Below are 17899 nucleotides of genomic sequence, written 5' to 3' on the forward strand. Positions count from 1 at the left end.
GAAGACTAATTTCATCTTTCACTTCAACGTACCTCATCCAATCTCCACTCTCCACCATTCGGTATTCTGATTCGAATCATTCCTTTACCTACAATTTTTTCAGTGTCTCATCATCTACAAGATAGAAAACACCAAAATTACCTGTGGTATAGGATTTCATGATTCCCGAATCACTGAATGAGTAGAATGACGCTCCTGAGACCAAAATCCATGACATAATTGTAAATATCTGGATCAGTATAATAAAATTTATCTGGTTCCTGCCCGTGGACGTAGGTTCACACACCGTCACCGAACCACGTCAAATATCTGTGTTATTTATTTGCTTTCTTTCTCGTTTTATTGTAACAAGTGGTATCCCACTCAAAACCCCTTTATTTCTATCTCTCTCCTCGATAAATAAATATTTTTATCTATATTTAAAACTTATTATTTTTAATAAAATTAGTTTTAAGTTAAATATAAATAAATAAATTATTTTTTTATTTATTTGTATTATATAAAATTTTATTCTCTACAAAAATGATATTCATATTGTATATATTTAATATATAATGCTAAAAATATTTAAAATGTCAACAACATTACTCGTATAAAAATAATAAAATAATATCATAAGTTATTATTAATAACTTACTAATCTACGCTACATTAAATACCGTGTTCTTAAGCAAATGGGTCATTTCGACCGGGACGGAGGGAGTATTTAATAATAAATTCACTAAAAATAAATGAATAACCAAGTAAACAAACTTTGTAATTTGTCATTGTAAGTTTGTTTGGTTTTAATTTGAGTTTAAAATTTTGTCTGAGTTTTTATTTGAAAAGTATTTTGATGTAATGTTTTATAAAAATAAATAATACTACATTTTTAATAATAATCATCATGACCGAAAACTATTAAATTGAAATGGAAATGGAAATCCAACACACTCGAATTTGAAATTTACTACAAAAAATTTATTTATATATTTTATGAATTTTATTTTAAAATTGGGTCCATGAGGTTGTTTATTCATTTGATGATTTTTTTAGTATTCAACGCTTAAATTTTTTTATAAATAATATTATTCTCATTCATAAAATATACATTAAAAACATTATTCAAATCAAAACAAAAAATAAAAATACTACTCTATCCGTCCCAGTAAAATAGTTTTGTTTATCATTTTTGTCTGTCCCAAAACAATGGTCTCATTTTCATAAATAACCATATCACTATAAAACTACTGTTACATTTTCATTATTATTACACAATTATTACTGCTTTTCAAACTAATACACTCACAATGGCAAAAAAGTCTTTTACCCGTACTTTTTACCCAATACCAATATAATATCAATATTCCTTAAATGCCGTGTCAACCACAACCCAGACAGAGGGAGTATTAAAATCTCAATTCATCTATTTATTTTTTTAAAAAAAATCTGAATCCAAGTGAACAAATTCAATGTTAATAAACTAAATAATTTATAAGGTGCATATGTTTTAAATTAATGTCGAAGCTATTTATTCATAATTATTTTTTCAAAATTATCAGAAATGAAAAAAAAAAAAGACACAATAGATTCATATATTTATACAAAAATATAATATATATATTCAATAGATTCAAATAAAAAAATTAACAATTCAATATAAAATATTATTATTTATATTACCGACAATTATTTCTATACAACTTTCAAACTCAAAACACAAGCAAATACATTCAACTTTTTCTTATTCATTTTTTACTTTTTTTTTTTTTCAAAATTTTAAAATACTTTTAAAACATACTTAAATACAAATCAAATTTAGTGAAGATAAAGAGCAACATTTCTTCTTTAAAAAAAAAAAATCCCAAAATTGGGATTAATTGTGGTGATGTTTTTAGAATTGGTTTATTTTGAAGTGAATGTTAACAAATTATTATTATTATTTTTTTAATTTTTTATTTTATTTTATTTTTTTAATGAGATTGAAATATAGTTTTAAATTGAAACATTAAATCTTTTGTAGTATTCTTAAAATCTATTTTTTCGCAAATAAATTGCATTTACATGTAGGGTGTGTTTGTTGGGAGTTTGGATTTTGAGTTGGAATTTGAATATTAAAAATTTTGAATTTGAATAGTTGCATCATGATATAAATAGATGTTGATGTGATGTTTTAAATGTAAAATTGATTTTTAATATAATATAAAAAATGAAAATAAGTGTTTGATTTGATGTTTTTTAGGAAGAAAAATAGGATGGATAGTGTATTTAAAATCCAATCCCCAGAACGAACACACCCCTAATGAATAATTTCACCTACTTATAAGGACCACTTGCTATTTAAAGTATCAACAACAATGCATCGATAAGACTAGTCAAACAATTTAAATTTTCAGTCTTACCATACGTTGTATATGTTGGAGTTTTGGTATTATAAATAGTATAATTTTCTTTCTTAATTAACTATTTTTTTTTTCATTTTGTTTCGTCTCATAATAAATTATTTATTTATATTTTTTTAGTAACTATTCTATCTACTCAATATTACAAATACTCTTTTAATTTACAATATATTACACAAATGACATTACCTTGTATCATACAATAATAAGGTTAGTGTAATTTATTTTTTATCTTTATTCCTAATATGTCCCAATATAATACTAATATTTTTAAAATTTTATAAAAATAACAAACAGATAGATAGATAGATAGATAGATATGAGACGAAAGAAATATTACATATGGTTTGCTATTGAACCGCGTATTTGGACCCAAAAAAGAAAAGTTCTCAACTAGAACGGTACATTTTTATTCGGTGAAAATATAGTTATTATTCATTTGAAAAACACACCAAATTGAGAATAAAAAAACAATTGTCGAATATTTCAAAAGTATTGTATAAACGGAGTCTTGATCATTGGCTAATCTAGAGAGTTATTCGCCATTAGTAAGGATCAACGAATTTTATCTCTATAATTTTATGATTATATATACATATATCAATTAATATATATTCTTTCATCCATCAAATTTATCTAGCTTGTCTGCTAAATTTAATAATTACTAATTTTGACAAAGTAAAGAAATCAATATTTAACCATTATCCTTCAATATTCTAACTATCTTTTTATTTTTATCATTTTTTTCAATAAAAATATCTATTTTTTTTAATCTCCGTGTCCGGACACAGATGCTCTAATTTTACCGGAGGAAAGGGAGTATAATTTTATCTCTATTATCTCTAAACAAAATCGTCTTTTTTGTTTTCTTTTTTGCAATTTTAGAAATATGTAAATGAATATTATTGTATTACTTTCGTGAAAGAGGGTACAAGACTATAAATGCCTATGTTCAAATCATTTAATGCGAGCCAATATTCTTATCAAATCATCTTTAGGCCGAATATAATAGCTTGCAAATTATGTCAATTTGACAAGTTCTGTATAACAACATGGGCTAAAAAAGCATTTGTAGAATTCGAATCAATAAACTTGCAATTACCGGTCATTCATACAACATTGAGTCGATCACATTTTTAAAATTTTGGTTTTGATTTTAATCTGAATAATAGAAAAAAAATTAATATAGTATTATTATTATTATCATAAATCATGATAATTATTCAGGGCACGCTTCAAGTAGCGGTTGCGGATTCTCGCGTGATAAAAAATTTGAAGATATACATACAGGTGTATGTGTATGTATATATTTTATTTTGGGGCAGTTGGCATTGAAGTGTTCTAATTTTCTATGAATTAAAAATTTCTACTTTCATTGATAGGAATAATACACATATATGTAAAATTAAAAGTTTTTTTTTTTTTAAAAAAAAAATCTATATAATTTGTAATCAGCTAGTTTAAATACTAGTTGCTCTCTTGTTATTAATTTTACATTTAAATACTTTTTTCATTATTTTTTATTTTTTCCATTATTTTCCCCCCTCAATTTACTTTATTATGATCTCTCTCTTGTTTTTGAGTGTGATTTAATTTAAGGATGTAAAATCCTATCTATCCCAAGCTTTTGTTATTATTATTATTATGGCTATAAATATCAGCAATTAATGGGATACCTAACACAAAAATATTTATTAGAAATTCATTCTGCCAGCAAATTTCTTGTGATATATTTCCTAGCAATAATGATTCCCTCTTACTACCCTATAATTAAAGATTTATGTAATTTACAGATGTATATATAAATTTAAATATTCAATTCAGTTCTTTTTTATTTATTTAATATTTTCAAATCCAAGCATACCTTTAATTACTCATATGCATATATATATATATATAACACATTCATGTTCTTAATTTATATATATATATATATATATTTAAAAATACAAAAGTTTATGTAATGGCTTGGTGATAAGAAAATTGATTAGACTACTATGCAGACAAAACATGCACATTTCTTTTTCAAAACTCATGTGATAGAATCAAAGCAAAACGAACTGAAATAATCTACTCCCTCCGTCCCACATAATTTGTCCATATTTTCTATTTTCGTCCGTCCCATATAATTTGTCCATTCTTTTTTTGGAAATATTATTATACACTTTAATCTCATTTTAAATTTTAAATTTTATAATTTTTTTAATTTTAATTAAACTATTTAGTTATCTTAATCTTAATCCACAATTATTTTTATTATACGATAATTATTTTTACTAATACACTTCTTAATTACTTACTAATTACACTTTACCTAAATTTCCGTATCTAATACATGGGACGGAGGGAGTATTATGTAAAATCAACCTACGATCATATAACATATTTGATTCACTTGGAGCGTGAGAACATACTAGAATAGACTCGATTTGATGCTTTCACAACCATGGCCAATTACTACTTCTACCTTGCATGCTCACCCTTACCCCATCCATTACATCATATTTATTACATCCCATGGAATTTAAAGCACAACCAATGTATACATACATGTGTGTGCAATAATTTTGATTCTCTATATATAGCCCTTTTAAGGCATGAAAAAAATTTAAGGGAAAAAAAACGTAGCGCACATATAATTCTCTCGATCCGTATTTTTCTTCTCAATTCTTCACCGGCATATAAAGGTATCAAGCTTTCGTATTATGTGGTACTAATTTATCGTTCTGAGTATGGCTTAAAAAGTTATAATATTATAAAAAAGAAATTAAAATAGATATTTTCTCCGTCCACTATAATTATATATTTAATAATATTTGTAAACAAAAGCTTGCATAGTTTAGTGAAAAAGAAAAATAAAAATGGTCGATTAAAAAAATAATAATAAAAAAGCAAACTCATTCTATTTTTAATTATACTATTATAGCACATCTTTACAATTTTGATCAAATGGATTGTTTATCTGTGCTTTTAAATTCCTTTTATTTTTAATGTTCAATATGTTATTTTTCTCCATAAAATATATATTATATCTAATATATATTTCCATTTATGTTTTTATTTTTAGAAAACAAATCTAAATCTAAAACGCTAAAGTAAAATGTATATATGTTTATTTGCATTTATATTTTGATTTTTTGTTTTAATATAGCACAAATTTGATTTGACTCCAACAATTGTTGTTCGCTTTAGAATGAACTACAAAGTTGAAGATGACGAAATCCCCGACACCAAGCTCGAACTTGACCTATTCCCGGCAAGGGAAGAAGATCACGGGCAAGTTCAAATCCAAGACCAAGACCAAGGCCAATTGTTGATTTATTCGTCGACGGACATGTCGCCGCAAGGGTCTTGTGTGTCGGTTTCTCGGGAAACGAGCCCCGAGAAGGAGCCAATGATGGTGGTGGGGTGCCCCGGGTGTTTGATGTATATTATGGTGAGGGAGAATGAGAATGAGGTTCCTAAGTGCCCCAAATGTAAGAGCACGACAATTTTTGTTGGATTTTAGATATAATAATGTGATTGATATATAATAAAAATAGACAGTATATATTATATATAGTATAGCATATTTGTAGAACCGCATATGATGTGTTATAACAAAATATGTGTTGTACTATATCGAAACATATGCTGTCTACGTTTATTATATATGTTGATTGTGTTGAATCACTAAAATATCCACCTAGTTTCCCTATGGGATGAGATCACCGATCCCTTACATTCAAGTCTTTCCACGCCCTCTCTAATACACTGTGTATATATAATAATATATATATGATATATAGATACACATAATATATGCATATATATATATATCACATTTGTGAGTGGGGCGGGAAAGAGGGGGACCGGTGATCCCGTGCCGTTTCTCTATTGTCCCTCAAGTTGAGTATGATCGACCAAATTTTTTGATTTGCTTGTGTTCCTAATAAGGCAATAGATTTGAAAGTTGCTTTCTTATTTCAAACATTGTATTCGATAAATTTCCAAGTGTGTTTGATATTGTATTTTGATTTTAAATTTTAGCTTAAATAATGATCTTTGCGAAAGAGAATTGTAGATTTATTTAAGGAATTATAAAGATTGCAAGGTAAAAAAAACACTCAAAGCTAATGGAATTTTCGGTTCTATTTACATGAAATTTGATACGGAGAAGGAAATTGCAGAGAAATGAAAATAGAGAATGGAATCAGAGAGAAATTGAATTGAATAGAGAATTACAATTCATTCTCTTGTTTGGTAAAACAGAAAATTCAGTTAAAAAAAATACAACTATATGAATGATCAAACAAAAATAAATGATTAATCAGATAAAAAAAAGTTTTAATCCAATGATAATTCATTAAAAAAAAAAATTGGTGACTTTTTAAAAAAAATTATAAAAATTAAATAGTAAAAAAAAAATACTACAACATCATTTCTCTCTATTTCTCTGCATATAGAAAAGAAATAAAAATATTTCTAAAAATGATTTATTTCTACTCAAACAAATAAGAAAAATTATACCATTTCTATTTCTCTGGTTTCATTTCTTTGTACCAAACACAACCTTATCATTTTTATTATACAACCTTCGCCCTCCCTAAAAACATGCGTTTGATGTGTTCAATTGGTAGTTTTTTGTTTTTTGTTTTTTTGAATTTTAATTTTACTAAGTTTTTGTTTGAATAGTAATTTAGATTTTTTTAAAAAAAAATTATAAAAATAAAAATTATATTTTTATAAAAAAGAAAGTAAAAATTGAATTGTAAAATTATAAAAATATTTATCAAATGAAGAAGAAGCCATTATTTTTTCTCAGAAAAAAAAAAAAAAAACATCACTAAAACTTAAGACCAAAACACAACACCAAATCTCAAATAAATAAACCCATCAGAGAATATGAACAAATAATCATTATATTAAAATATTTAAATATAAAATAAAATAACAAGCGCAAAGAGAACCCGCCCCAACTTTTAGGTTTATTGACTTGATTTTTATGTATTTTTGTTTATGTAGTTTTTTAATAAAATAATTGATTAATATAATATTAAAAAAAAGTTATGAAATTAAACAGTTAAAAAAAATGTAAAAACCAATCAAGTTAATAAAAACACAATGTAAGTTACACACACACACACACAAAATCGAACTATTACAACCAAGATAGTAAACATACAAATATGAGCATTCAGGTAACGGCAATTATCATACAAACATGAGATATTTCAGATTTATCATTCCCCTCAAGTCAATTCATAATAATGCACTTAAAGGTCTGCAATATTATTGAAGAATAAATATCAAAGAAAGATTATAATATGGCATATGGCATATTGAAGAAGCTCAGAAGTAAAATAGAATTCACCTACAAGAAATGATTCGAGAATTCGAAATGGTGAGAAGGAGAATGGCACACCTTATTGATAGATGAAGATGAAATAACCGCATGAGTAGAAAATAAGGCATCCGATAAAAGTTGATTCAGAAAACACATCGAAAATGAGCACATATATGAGGCTTTAAACATCAGACAGCAACCTGGCCAAATAGGCTCCTCCGAATCTGCAATATAATACAAAATACGAATCGCTGTTAACAAACCTAATACAAATCCGAAGATACTTTGGGTGTGTTTATTCGTATATTTTTATCATTTTACCTTAAACAAATAATGCATACAACACTATTTTCACCTCTAAAACATAAATAAGAAATGCTAAAATAAGATGATAATCAAGACATATTGGAAAAGTAAAACCGAAAAATGTAATGAAAAGAGAACCAAAAATGGCACCTCTGGCAGTTTTTTACGGAACACAACATCCAGTCTAGCATCAAGAGTGTTCTCAAACACAATCTTCCCGTCCCTCGAAGCCAAAACCACACCTCCAGAGCTAAAAAAAATTGGGAAACCAGGAAGAATTATATAAGATGGTAGCAGATTCAAGGTTTCACAGCTGCTAATTTTCAATCTCAAAAAATGTAATTGTGACGAATTAAGGAAATTAAGGAAAAACGATATATGCTATTCATAGAATGGTTGTTTGTCAATGCCCATCAAGTTACTATTTAGCTTAGTTTTTCCAATCAGTTCATAAAATGAAACACACAAGCAGCCAAAGGCCTAGATTTACCAGGAAGGGCCGTGTTCATTGTGATGAGATGGAGCAGGCGGTAAGTGGACATGATCAATAATGATCTCAGGCTCATGAACTTTCTCCTTCTGTGCATACTCATGTTTTGCTGAATCCAAGACTGATTCCACCAAGTGGGTGTCCTCTCTGCGACAGCGTAATAGCACAGATGGCTCTTTCAGGCGTAGTAAACCCTGAAATGTGAAAAGAAAAAGTATTTTAAGAAATTGTCCTCAGATGGGAATCAGTTTAAAATGAATGAATTAGTAAAAACATGAACTTAATAGCAACAAGCTTTAGTTTGCAAAGAACCTGATACATTATTAAGATATAAAAGGATAAACTTTGAGGGCAAATATATTGAAATATATTTAGGAAAAACAGACACATTTAAATGGGCATTCCTTGTTTTCAATCCTTCAAACGACATGAAAGCTTAATAGGTAGCACTAAGCTTCTAAATTTACACCTCATTAGTTATTAGCCCCACCTTAGGAAAAAGGGTAACACACAAGTTGTAATAGACTATGAAGAAAGTAATTCGAAGGGAGATAACATAATCTTCAAATCAAAGAAATAAAAGTATAGCAGGAGATTAAAATTTCGAAAGGAGATGACATAATCTTCAAATCAAAAGAAATGAAAGAATAGCCGGAGATAAACATTTTGAAGGGAGATAACATAATCTTCAAATCAAAGAAATGAAGGTATCACCAGAGATTAACTTTTCAAAGGGAGATAACATAATCGTCAAATCAAAGAGATTAACATTCACACTCAAACTAGTTCTCATTTTAATTTCCTATTTAAAAATTCAGAGAAATGATTGTATGTCACATCTAAATCAAGAATGTGTTAAATGAGTCAGGAAATTTTGCTGAACCTGAACAATGAGATCCTTTAAAAGATGTTTATAATGGTGATGGTCATGGCTAACTTTAAGAAGCTGTTTTGAAGCATCTTCTTTCATGGCGTTGACCAAATCATCTTGAGCTTGAAGAACCTTGAGGCGAGAAGCATTCAGCTGCATCGAGTACTCACTGAAGAATCCAAACGACAGAAATGATCATAACAATACAAATATCAATAAATCGAAGTACACATGCTTCAAAGATTATTAGTTTCAATATGAAGGGGATAATCCACGATGCACTTTTTTGCAACAGAATTAGAGAATTCAAACGTAATGGCAGAACAAAAACAACCACTTCCTAAATCAGCATTCATGTTCCTATCCTATTAAATGATTAATTTATTTTTCCTCCACAATAAAACCGCCAATACATTCTAATCAAATACGTGATGCAATACTCGTTTCTTCTACTTACAACGCACGAAAAAAGTTCTAACAGTCAACGAAAAAAGATACAGAAAGCATGGAATCGAACAGATTTACATTTTTCTGCGAATCTGAACTTGCTTCTCTTTCCGCTCATACTCTTGCTTGATCTTCTTCTTCTCAGCTTCCACTAACTGCAGCTTCTCAATGTTGAATTCCTACACCAACAAAATTGAATGAGACTCAAACTTGCCAACATACATACCAATCAAATTGCCTAAACTAGCCTATTCATAGCTTCCAACAAGTAACAAAAATCCATACTTCTTCTGCAGACACGGAGATCTCGTTTGCCTTCTCCTCAGCTTCTTGCCGGATGAACCGGACCATCTGCTGGATCTGCTTCGATACATCGGCGTCATTCATCTTCGGATGCGAATCGGAATAGAGACGTTCTCCCGGAGCAAAATCACAGCTAAATCGAAGGGCAGAATGCCTTTGATCTGCTAGAGAATCCGAAGCTGATAAGGGCAATAGTAAACTGAATCTGTGAAAAAGCAGACCTCTTTCACGAAATCTAAATTCATAAATCGCGTTTTCAAAGTTCTAAATTCGCGTTTCAAGGTTCTAAATCGCGTTTTCGCCTCGCGCTTTCATACCATGTGTTTTTCAAAAATATTATAATATCTTATTTAATTATTTTTTTTTCCGTCCGATGACTTTTTTTAGTTAATGACACAATATTAGTATAAATTAATAAATTATTAATAATGAGTTATAATATTATTTTATTATTTTTTATATTAATAATTTTGTTGGTATTTTAAATATTTTTAACATTATATTTTAATCAAATTTATATAATATGTAGATCATTTTGTAGATAATAACTCATTTATTTATATTTTTCTTCAATAAACAAAATTTTCATATATATTTAAAACTCCCCAATTTTTATAAAATTAATTTTAAGTTAATTATAAATAAATAAATAAATATTTTTTTATATATAAAATTTTATTATCTACAAAAATGATGTTCATATTTATATATTTTATTGAAATATAATACTAAAAATATTTAAAATACTAACAAAACTACTCATATAATAAATAATAAAATAATATCATAATTTATTATTAATAATTTACTAATTTACACGATGTAAAATATCCTATCACTAACCAAATTGATCATGTGACCCGGTACCAATAATGTATTTTTTAAGTATGAAAAAATAACACATGCTCATATTTCACATGACACGTGCTACTTTCACCAACACCGTAACTAAATGTTGTACATATAGGATATGATACTCTCTGTCTCATATACGATAAAATATTTCTTTTCAATACAATAACTTAAGTGAATAGTATTAAGTAAAATGAACGAAAAGTTAATCAATATGATAGAAATATAAATGTATATATTTATTTTAGTAGAATAATAGGATAAAATTTAATTCATTACTTTTTATTTTAAAAATATTATATTTGTTGGGATATGAAGCCTGATTATATCCTAAAATCTAGGGATATGATTTGAATATTATATTTTAGATTTTAGAGATATGATTTGGATATTATCGTCAAAGGCTTAGGCTATAAATATACATGTATTTTCACTTTAACACGTGCCTGCGTACTTTATAGTAAAATTCCTGGCTTGGCAGCGCCCCCAGACGTAGATCATCGTGATCGAAATGGGTTACTAAATTCTTGTGTTCTTTTGTCCTTGTTATTTCATCTTGATTTCCTGGGAATTTCCGTAACAAGTGGTATCAGAGCCTAGTTCTTTGATAGGGTGGATTGAGAGGAATCGGACGTTGGATCGTTGTGGGAATCCCTTGTGACCTGCGGAGGTGCCTTGTGTCGAAAGTCTCCTGGCGGTGTTGGGTCGGTCCCGACTGGTAGGTCAGGCAGCGAGTCCCTTTGTGATAGGCGGTGCAAGGTTGGTAGGGAAGGATAAGGGTTTCGGCAAACGCAGCGGAATATCCGATGTGCTCTCATATCAAGTGAACCTTAGGTTTGTTTGTGGGAGTCAAGATGGGTGATCGTCATATTGTCAAGGTATTCGATGGTATGAACTTCGATTTCTGAAATATGCAGATAGAAGATTACATGTATGGTAAAGATCTAGATGCGGTATTGAAGGAGAAATTCGAAGACATGGATGAAGCCGAATACAAGAAGATCGACAGGAAGACGATGAGTACGGTTCGACTAACCCTTTGGGAGAATGTCTCGACTGAATTTAGATTTGAGGCAAAAGGAAAGGGTGAACATCAAGAATGGTCAAAGTTGAAGTCGAAGAATAAGAACAAGGAAGATGCAAGTCAGGTGGTATATTGGAACTGCAAGGGGCATTTGAAACGACAGTGCAGGGCGCCGGAGAAGGATCAGGGTGCAGCAAACGCAACGGAGGAGATATCCGATGCGCTGATTCTGAGCGTCAGCAGTCCAATGGAGTCATGGATTTTGGTCGAGCGTCATTCCACTCATGCAGTGATTTGAGAATCATGGAATCCTATCTTGGAGATGATGAGACACTGAAAATTGTAGGTAAAGGAATGATTCGAATCAGAACGCCGAATGGTGGGGAGTGGAGATTGGATGAGGTATGTTGAAGTGGAAAATGAAATCAGTCTTCAAGTGGGAGATTGTTGGGATATGAAGCCTGATTATATCCTAAAATCTAGGGATATGATTTGGATATTATATTTTAGATTTTAGAGATATGATTTGGATATTATTGTCAAAGGTTTAGGCTATAAATATCCATGTATTCTCACTTTAACATGTGCCTGCGTACTTTATAGTAAAATTCCTGGCTTAGCAGCGCCCCCAGACGTAGATCATCGTGATCGAACTGGGTTACTAAATTCTTGTGTTCTTTTGTCTTGTTATTTCATCTTGATTTCCTGGAATTTCCGTAACAATATTGTACATATCAAAATAAAAATTACTCCTATTACATATATCGTGAGAAAAAGGAAGGAGTTTTGTTTATATATTTACAGTAATTTTCTGGATCCAAAAGGTTTTTTCAAGAAAAAGGAAACAAATACATAATAAATACAATACTATTTATTTACAACTTCACTACACTACAGCTAATAATATATAACTATTTTTGGAAGTTAATTTCGCCTTTGCATTCAATCTCAAGCCCTAAATTTTCCTCCCTAATTAATTATACTGTAATTTTCACAATTTAATGTCCTCACATGCAATTCCCAATTCCGCCCCACGCGTCGCCATCCACGTCACCGTCGCCGTCGCCGTCACGCGCCGCTCTCGGCGGCGACACCTCCGTTCCATATCTCCATGAACGCTCGGATAATTATCTCGTGGTGCTGCGCCGAATTGAGCTGCAGAAAACAGTGGAGAAGCTGCCGGAGACTGTTTCTCGAGTAGATTCTGTTCTCCAAGATCATTTGGAGCATCGATTGCCGGAAATCATTGTACGGATCGTCGGAATCCTTGACGACGGCGAGGCTGCCGTGGATTTTCCGGTAGGAGTGGATGATTGTTTCGGCGTGGTCGTCGACGTGCTCCGGCGTGCAGCGGTGGCCGCCGCCGCCGCCGGAAGTGACGGAGAAGGTCGTGGAGGAGGAGTAGTCCTCATCGTCGACGGCGGAATCCTTGCCGCCGTTTCTCATCCAGGAGCTTTCCGATGAGGATGGACCGTTTGCGGCGGCGACAAGATTCCGATCGGAGAAGTTTCTGGACTTAGGCGTTGGTTCGATTATGTCTGTCGCCGCCGTGGAATCGCATCCGCATCCGCCGTTTCCGGCGAATACGCCTTTGAATTTCACTATCGTTCTCGGCGTCATATGGTGGTGGTGGTGGCGGAGCTGCGGCGGTTATGGCGAAGAGGATTTGTATCTCTGAAAGAAGTTCAGAAAACGATAAGCCAAAAAGGCGTGTATATAAATACGCATATACGATGCTGATCTGGCTTTTCTATTTAAATGATTTTTAAAAATTAATATAATATAGAAGGTAAATTTAAATACTAAAGTAATATACAAATGATAAAGTATATGACAACAAAGTTCGTACACATATACTTAGGTACTATATATTGATCCATGTTACAATTAGTATAATTACAAAACGAAATCGAAACATTGCCGGAGAGAGAGATCAGCGCCGTACACGTGGCAGATATACAATCGACGCCATCCAATTTTTTTAAATATTAAATAAATTAAAGCCCCAGCCTGTAAGGCACACCCGTCTGCGGAATCCACCGGGATCCGGCGAGAAACTCCCCCGGAGCAAATTTTCCGGCCTCGTCGGCGGTGAGCACCTTGAAATTCTTAAAACTCCTGCTCCTCAGCCGCGTCCCGGCGCCGGGCCCACGGTTTCCGTACTCGAGCATGTGACAGGTCACGTGATTCGGCGAGTCGTCCCACGCCTTCCACCCCTCCGGCCGGATAAAATCCCCCAGCTCGCTCTGCATCACCACCGTCGTCGCCTCCGCCGTCGACGGCCGCCCCAAAAACGTCTGGATCTCGAACCTCGCCGGAAACAGCGCCTTCTCCGGCACAATCCGGCAGTTCTGCAGCACCAGGCCGTTGCTGCCCTTCAAAATCTCCTTCCCGTCGGCGGTCACTGTGTTAACCTGATTCGGCATCGGTTTTCTGACGATGATCTCGCTGTCCTGAATCAAAGCCTCGCCTTTTCCGAAGATGAAATCGACGGTGCCGTAGATTAAGCAATTCCGGTAGAAATGGCGGTAGAGCTGGTAGTAGAGCGTGCTCTGAAAGCCCTCGATGCTGCAATCGAAGACGGCGGTTTTGTCGCCGGAGCTCCGGAACGCAACCGCCTGTAGCCCCTGGGGGCCGGCCTTGTTGCGGAACGTCATCCCTCTGGCGATGAAACCCGTCGCCTCGTTGGCGAACGTCGCCGTGTGCATCGTCCCCGTCTTCATCGCGCCGGCGGCGCTTTTCCGGCCGGTCACGATCGTCTTCCCGATTCCGTCGCCGTACATCAGAATGTTCGGCTTGTTGTTAGTGATTGTCACCTGTGTTAGAAATTAAATATATTTTAATTAAATAAATTTAAAGTAAAATTGTTTATAACTTTATTATGATTTTAAAATTCATGCATAAAATGTTAGTGTATTTTACAAATTGTACGACGGCTAATATTTTAAAAAAAAATGTTGCATAAAACTTCACTACTAATATGATTTTATATCTATATTTTCTAAATTGATGGATATTTCATGCAATATTTTTTTTTTTAAGTATAAGGAAGCATTATACTATTTTGTAATATAAAGAGATGATTTATATTAAATTTTGAAACTACTGAGGGATTGCATGCAATTTTTAGAGTAAACGAGAGATTTACGATGAATTTCAAAACTATATAGGAGTTATAGGCAACATTTCTATTAAATTGTCCGTAACTTCTTTAGGATTTTAAAAATTAGAGTAAATTTATCATTTACTCTAAAAATTGCATTATGTCCTGTTATACTTTAAAAATATTAAAATACCGTTTAAATTCTCACTATACTTTGTAAATTTTCACTGTACTTAAAAAAAATATTGCATAAAATTATCGGTATACTAAAAATATAGATAACAAATCATCTTGGGGTTTTATGCCATTTTTTAAGTATAAGATATTTTACTTTTAATAGTTTAATTTCGAAACCATATTGTGAGCAATTTTATTTATAATTTAATTTAAATATAATTATTTATAATCAATAACCTGCTCATTGTAGTCGCCAGCCTTCACGTAGATCACGAACCTGCCGGTGTGGTTCGGCGGATACGCCGCCACGGCGTCGGTTATGGTTTTGAATTGGCCGCTGCCGTCCGCCGCCACCACCACATCCGGCTTCGGCGGAATAGTCTCCAGAAGTTTCCGATCGCCGGAGTTTAACCACGCCGGGTAATTATTATTATTATTACTGCTGCTATTTTCTGTAAGGCTTCGAGGATGGTTATCGGAGGTAGCCGTCGCGATTTTTTTTACGGCGTCGGAATTATTATTGTTATTTTCGCCGAAGAGTTTAAGGATTTGGGGGATTTCGGCAATGATGTTGACGGCGTTGTGGCTGAGCTCGGTGGAATTTTGGATGGCGATTTGGACGGCGGTTTTGGGGACAGGATCTTCGATTTGGTCGACGCAGTAGGTGTGGAGGGCGTAGACGGCGGTGGTCCACGTGTGAAGCTCGTGGGTCTGGTCGCGGTCGAGGGCGCTAAGGTTGCCGGCCTGGTTGACGGCGTCAATGGATTTGCGGAGGCGGTAGCCGGCGAGGTTGAGGAATTGACGGCAGTCCTGACGGAGAGGAGATGGTAAAATAAATCAAATACTTTCGAAAAAAAATAGTAAATAATATTATTAAAAAGAAAAAATTATAAAATACCACAGTCTCCTTTGTATTATATTAAAATTTACATAAAATATTGATATTTAATTGTAAATATCTATACAAATTTTATACCAAAGAAGTGAAAGATTTTAAATAAAATAAATAAATAAATAATTTATCCGTTTTTAATAAATTATTTATTTTATTTATAAAAGAATGTTTAATATATTTATTTATTTTATTTATATAAAACTTAGATAATTAGATTCATTTTTACACAAAAAATAAATAAATAAATAAAATATCAGATTTAGACTAAAATTATATTTTGAACAAACTGTAATATGTATAACACAATGATTTTACTCAACAAATAAAACAAATTTTATATATTTTTATTAAAATACCAAATTATGTGATATAATTTTCCTTTTTAAAAATTATTTCTAAATAAATTGAATAGTCGAATAATTCAATTCAATTTAGTTCAATTTTAACACAACCGTACCTGTACGGCAACAACGCTATTCTTGTCACGGCTGTCGACGGCGACCTGGGCGGCGGCGGCGGCGGAGCGGTTGACGTCGGTGGCGGCGGCGTCGAGGACGGCAAGGATGTAGTCCTTGGAGGTGGCGGCAGGGTTCTTGGCCGCCGGCTCAAGGCTCCTGGCGCAGGGTCCTTTGTATTTGGTGAGCTCACAAATTGAGGTCACCATCTTCATGGGCCCTCCCATGGCAGCGCTGTGCCCTAACTGCTTCGACGAGGGGTCGTCGCCGCCCTTGACCATGACGGAGACGCCGATGATGACGCCCAGCACCACCATAATGGACACAACCAGCAACGCTATTTTGCTGATCATTTTTGGTTCTTGATTATTATTATTATTATTTTGATTTTATTTTTTTTTGGTTTTTTATTTTCAGGTGGTGGCTGGCCCAAGACGATCTTCAAGGGCCAGGGAAAGAAGGGAGAATTGTAATAAAAGTGGGTTGAACAATATAGGTGATGGGGGAGACCGGGGAATGGGTAACCTAGTTAGAGAGAGAAAGGGGGGAGAGAGAGAGGAGATTGGGTCGACGACAATAACGGTCAACTTCCCTATGAATAGATGGGTTTTTGTTGTGTGTTGGGTGGATGGTAATTTGATGTCTAAGTTTAGTCAATTGTATTTGTATGTTTGAGTGTTTGTTGTTTTTTTTAATAATAATCAAAATATACTGAATCAATTCAATACATAAAAGGTGTTTTTTTTTTTAAATCATGTGTGAATCGCACACTATTTGAAAACTCTTCCGCGGATTTGAAAGTTTGAATCCATAATTTCACGGTTATAAATTTATTTTTATATCATTAAGTCATTTTTTACTAATTATATAAAGGGTGTCTTTTGTTTGATGGGTTGATCAATTGAGTTTTGGATTAAGATTTGAATAATAAAAGAATTTTTTGAATTTGAATAACAGTATAACGTGATATAAATATATATTAATATGATATTTTAAATTAATTTTTTTTTAGTATAATACTCATTTAATTCACTTTAAAAATTTAGATTTTTATTTTTTTATATTATATTTTAATATTGACTATTATTTCGAAATGTAATATAAATAAAAATAATAATAAAAATATTATCTTAAAATATAAATATAATAATATTTGTATAAAAATTTAGACAAATATAACAATATTTGTAACTTAGAAGTAAATTTTCAGTGGTCCTATATTTTTGATAAAAAACACGTGTTTTTTAGGTATAAATTGAGATTTTTTAA

At 31.9% G+C, this 17899-nt stretch overlaps 3 protein-coding genes across 3 annotated transcripts; all 3 read right to left on the minus strand.

Moving 5' to 3' along the window:
* Positions 1-7631: 7631 nt before the first annotated feature.
* Positions 7632-10342, minus strand: LOC127253889 (V-type proton ATPase subunit E-like). Its single transcript, XM_051278693.1, has 6 exons — positions 10107-10342; positions 9900-10000; positions 9387-9543; positions 8504-8697; positions 8164-8263; positions 7632-7931 (listed from the first exon to the last, which is right to left on the minus strand). Exons 1-6 carry the CDS (start codon positions 10206-10208, stop codon positions 7896-7898), a joined length of 690 nt encoding a protein of 229 aa, XP_051134650.1. The 5' UTR covers positions 10209-10342; the 3' UTR covers positions 7632-7895.
* Positions 10343-12707: 2365 nt separating this feature from the next.
* LOC127253795 (transcription repressor OFP8-like) lies at positions 12708-13705 on the minus strand. The gene has a single exon (XM_051278561.1). It carries the CDS (start codon positions 13618-13620, stop codon positions 13069-13071), a length of 552 nt encoding a protein of 183 aa, XP_051134518.1. The 5' UTR covers positions 13621-13705; the 3' UTR covers positions 12708-13068.
* Positions 13706-13826: 121 nt separating this feature from the next.
* Positions 13827-17261, minus strand: LOC127253785 (pectinesterase-like). Its single transcript, XM_051278552.1, has 3 exons — positions 16633-17261; positions 15518-16090; positions 13827-14816 (listed from the first exon to the last, which is right to left on the minus strand). The coding sequence occupies exons 1-3, from the start codon at positions 16981-16983 to the stop codon at positions 13998-14000; spliced, it is 1743 nt and encodes a 580-aa protein (XP_051134509.1). The 5' UTR covers positions 16984-17261; the 3' UTR covers positions 13827-13997.
* Between the last annotated feature and the right edge of the window lie 638 nt (positions 17262-17899).

Source organism: Andrographis paniculata, unplaced genomic scaffold (assembly GCF_009805555.1).
Source record: "Andrographis paniculata isolate CXL003 unplaced genomic scaffold, ASM980555v1 Contig51END, whole genome shotgun sequence".
NCBI classification, from domain to species: Eukaryota; Viridiplantae; Streptophyta; class Magnoliopsida; order Lamiales; family Acanthaceae; genus Andrographis; species Andrographis paniculata.

What these genes read in the sequence shown, in the direction of transcription:
- LOC127253889 (XM_051278693.1), bottom strand. Translation starts at nt 10,208, where the DNA reads ATGAATGACGCCGATGTATCGAAGCAGATCCAGCAGATGGTCCGGTTC. An exon ending in GTTCAGATTCGCAGAAAAAT is followed by an intron (nt 9,544 to 9,899) that starts GTAAATCTGTTC and finishes TGGATTCTTCAG; the next exon opens with TGAGTACTCGATGCAGCTGA. An exon ending in AATGAACACGGCCCTTCCTG is followed by an intron (nt 8,264 to 8,503) that starts GTAAATCTAGGC and finishes AATTTTTTTTAG; the next exon opens with CTCTGGAGGTGTGGTTTTGG.
- LOC127253795 (XM_051278561.1), bottom strand. Translation starts at nt 13,620, where the DNA reads ATGACGCCGAGAACGATAGTGAAATTCAAAGGCGTATTCGCCGGAAAC.
- LOC127253785 (XM_051278552.1), bottom strand. Translation starts at nt 16,983, where the DNA reads ATGATCAGCAAAATAGCGTTGCTGGTTGTGTCCATTATGGTGGTGCTG. An exon ending in ATAGCGTTGTTGCCGTACAG is followed by an intron (nt 16,091 to 16,632) that starts GTACGGTTGTGT and finishes CCTCTCCGTCAG; the next exon opens with GACTGCCGTCAATTCCTCAA. An exon ending in CTGGCGACTACAATGAGCAG is followed by an intron (nt 14,817 to 15,517) that starts GTTATTGATTAT and finishes TTTCTAACACAG; the next exon opens with GTGACAATCACTAACAACAA.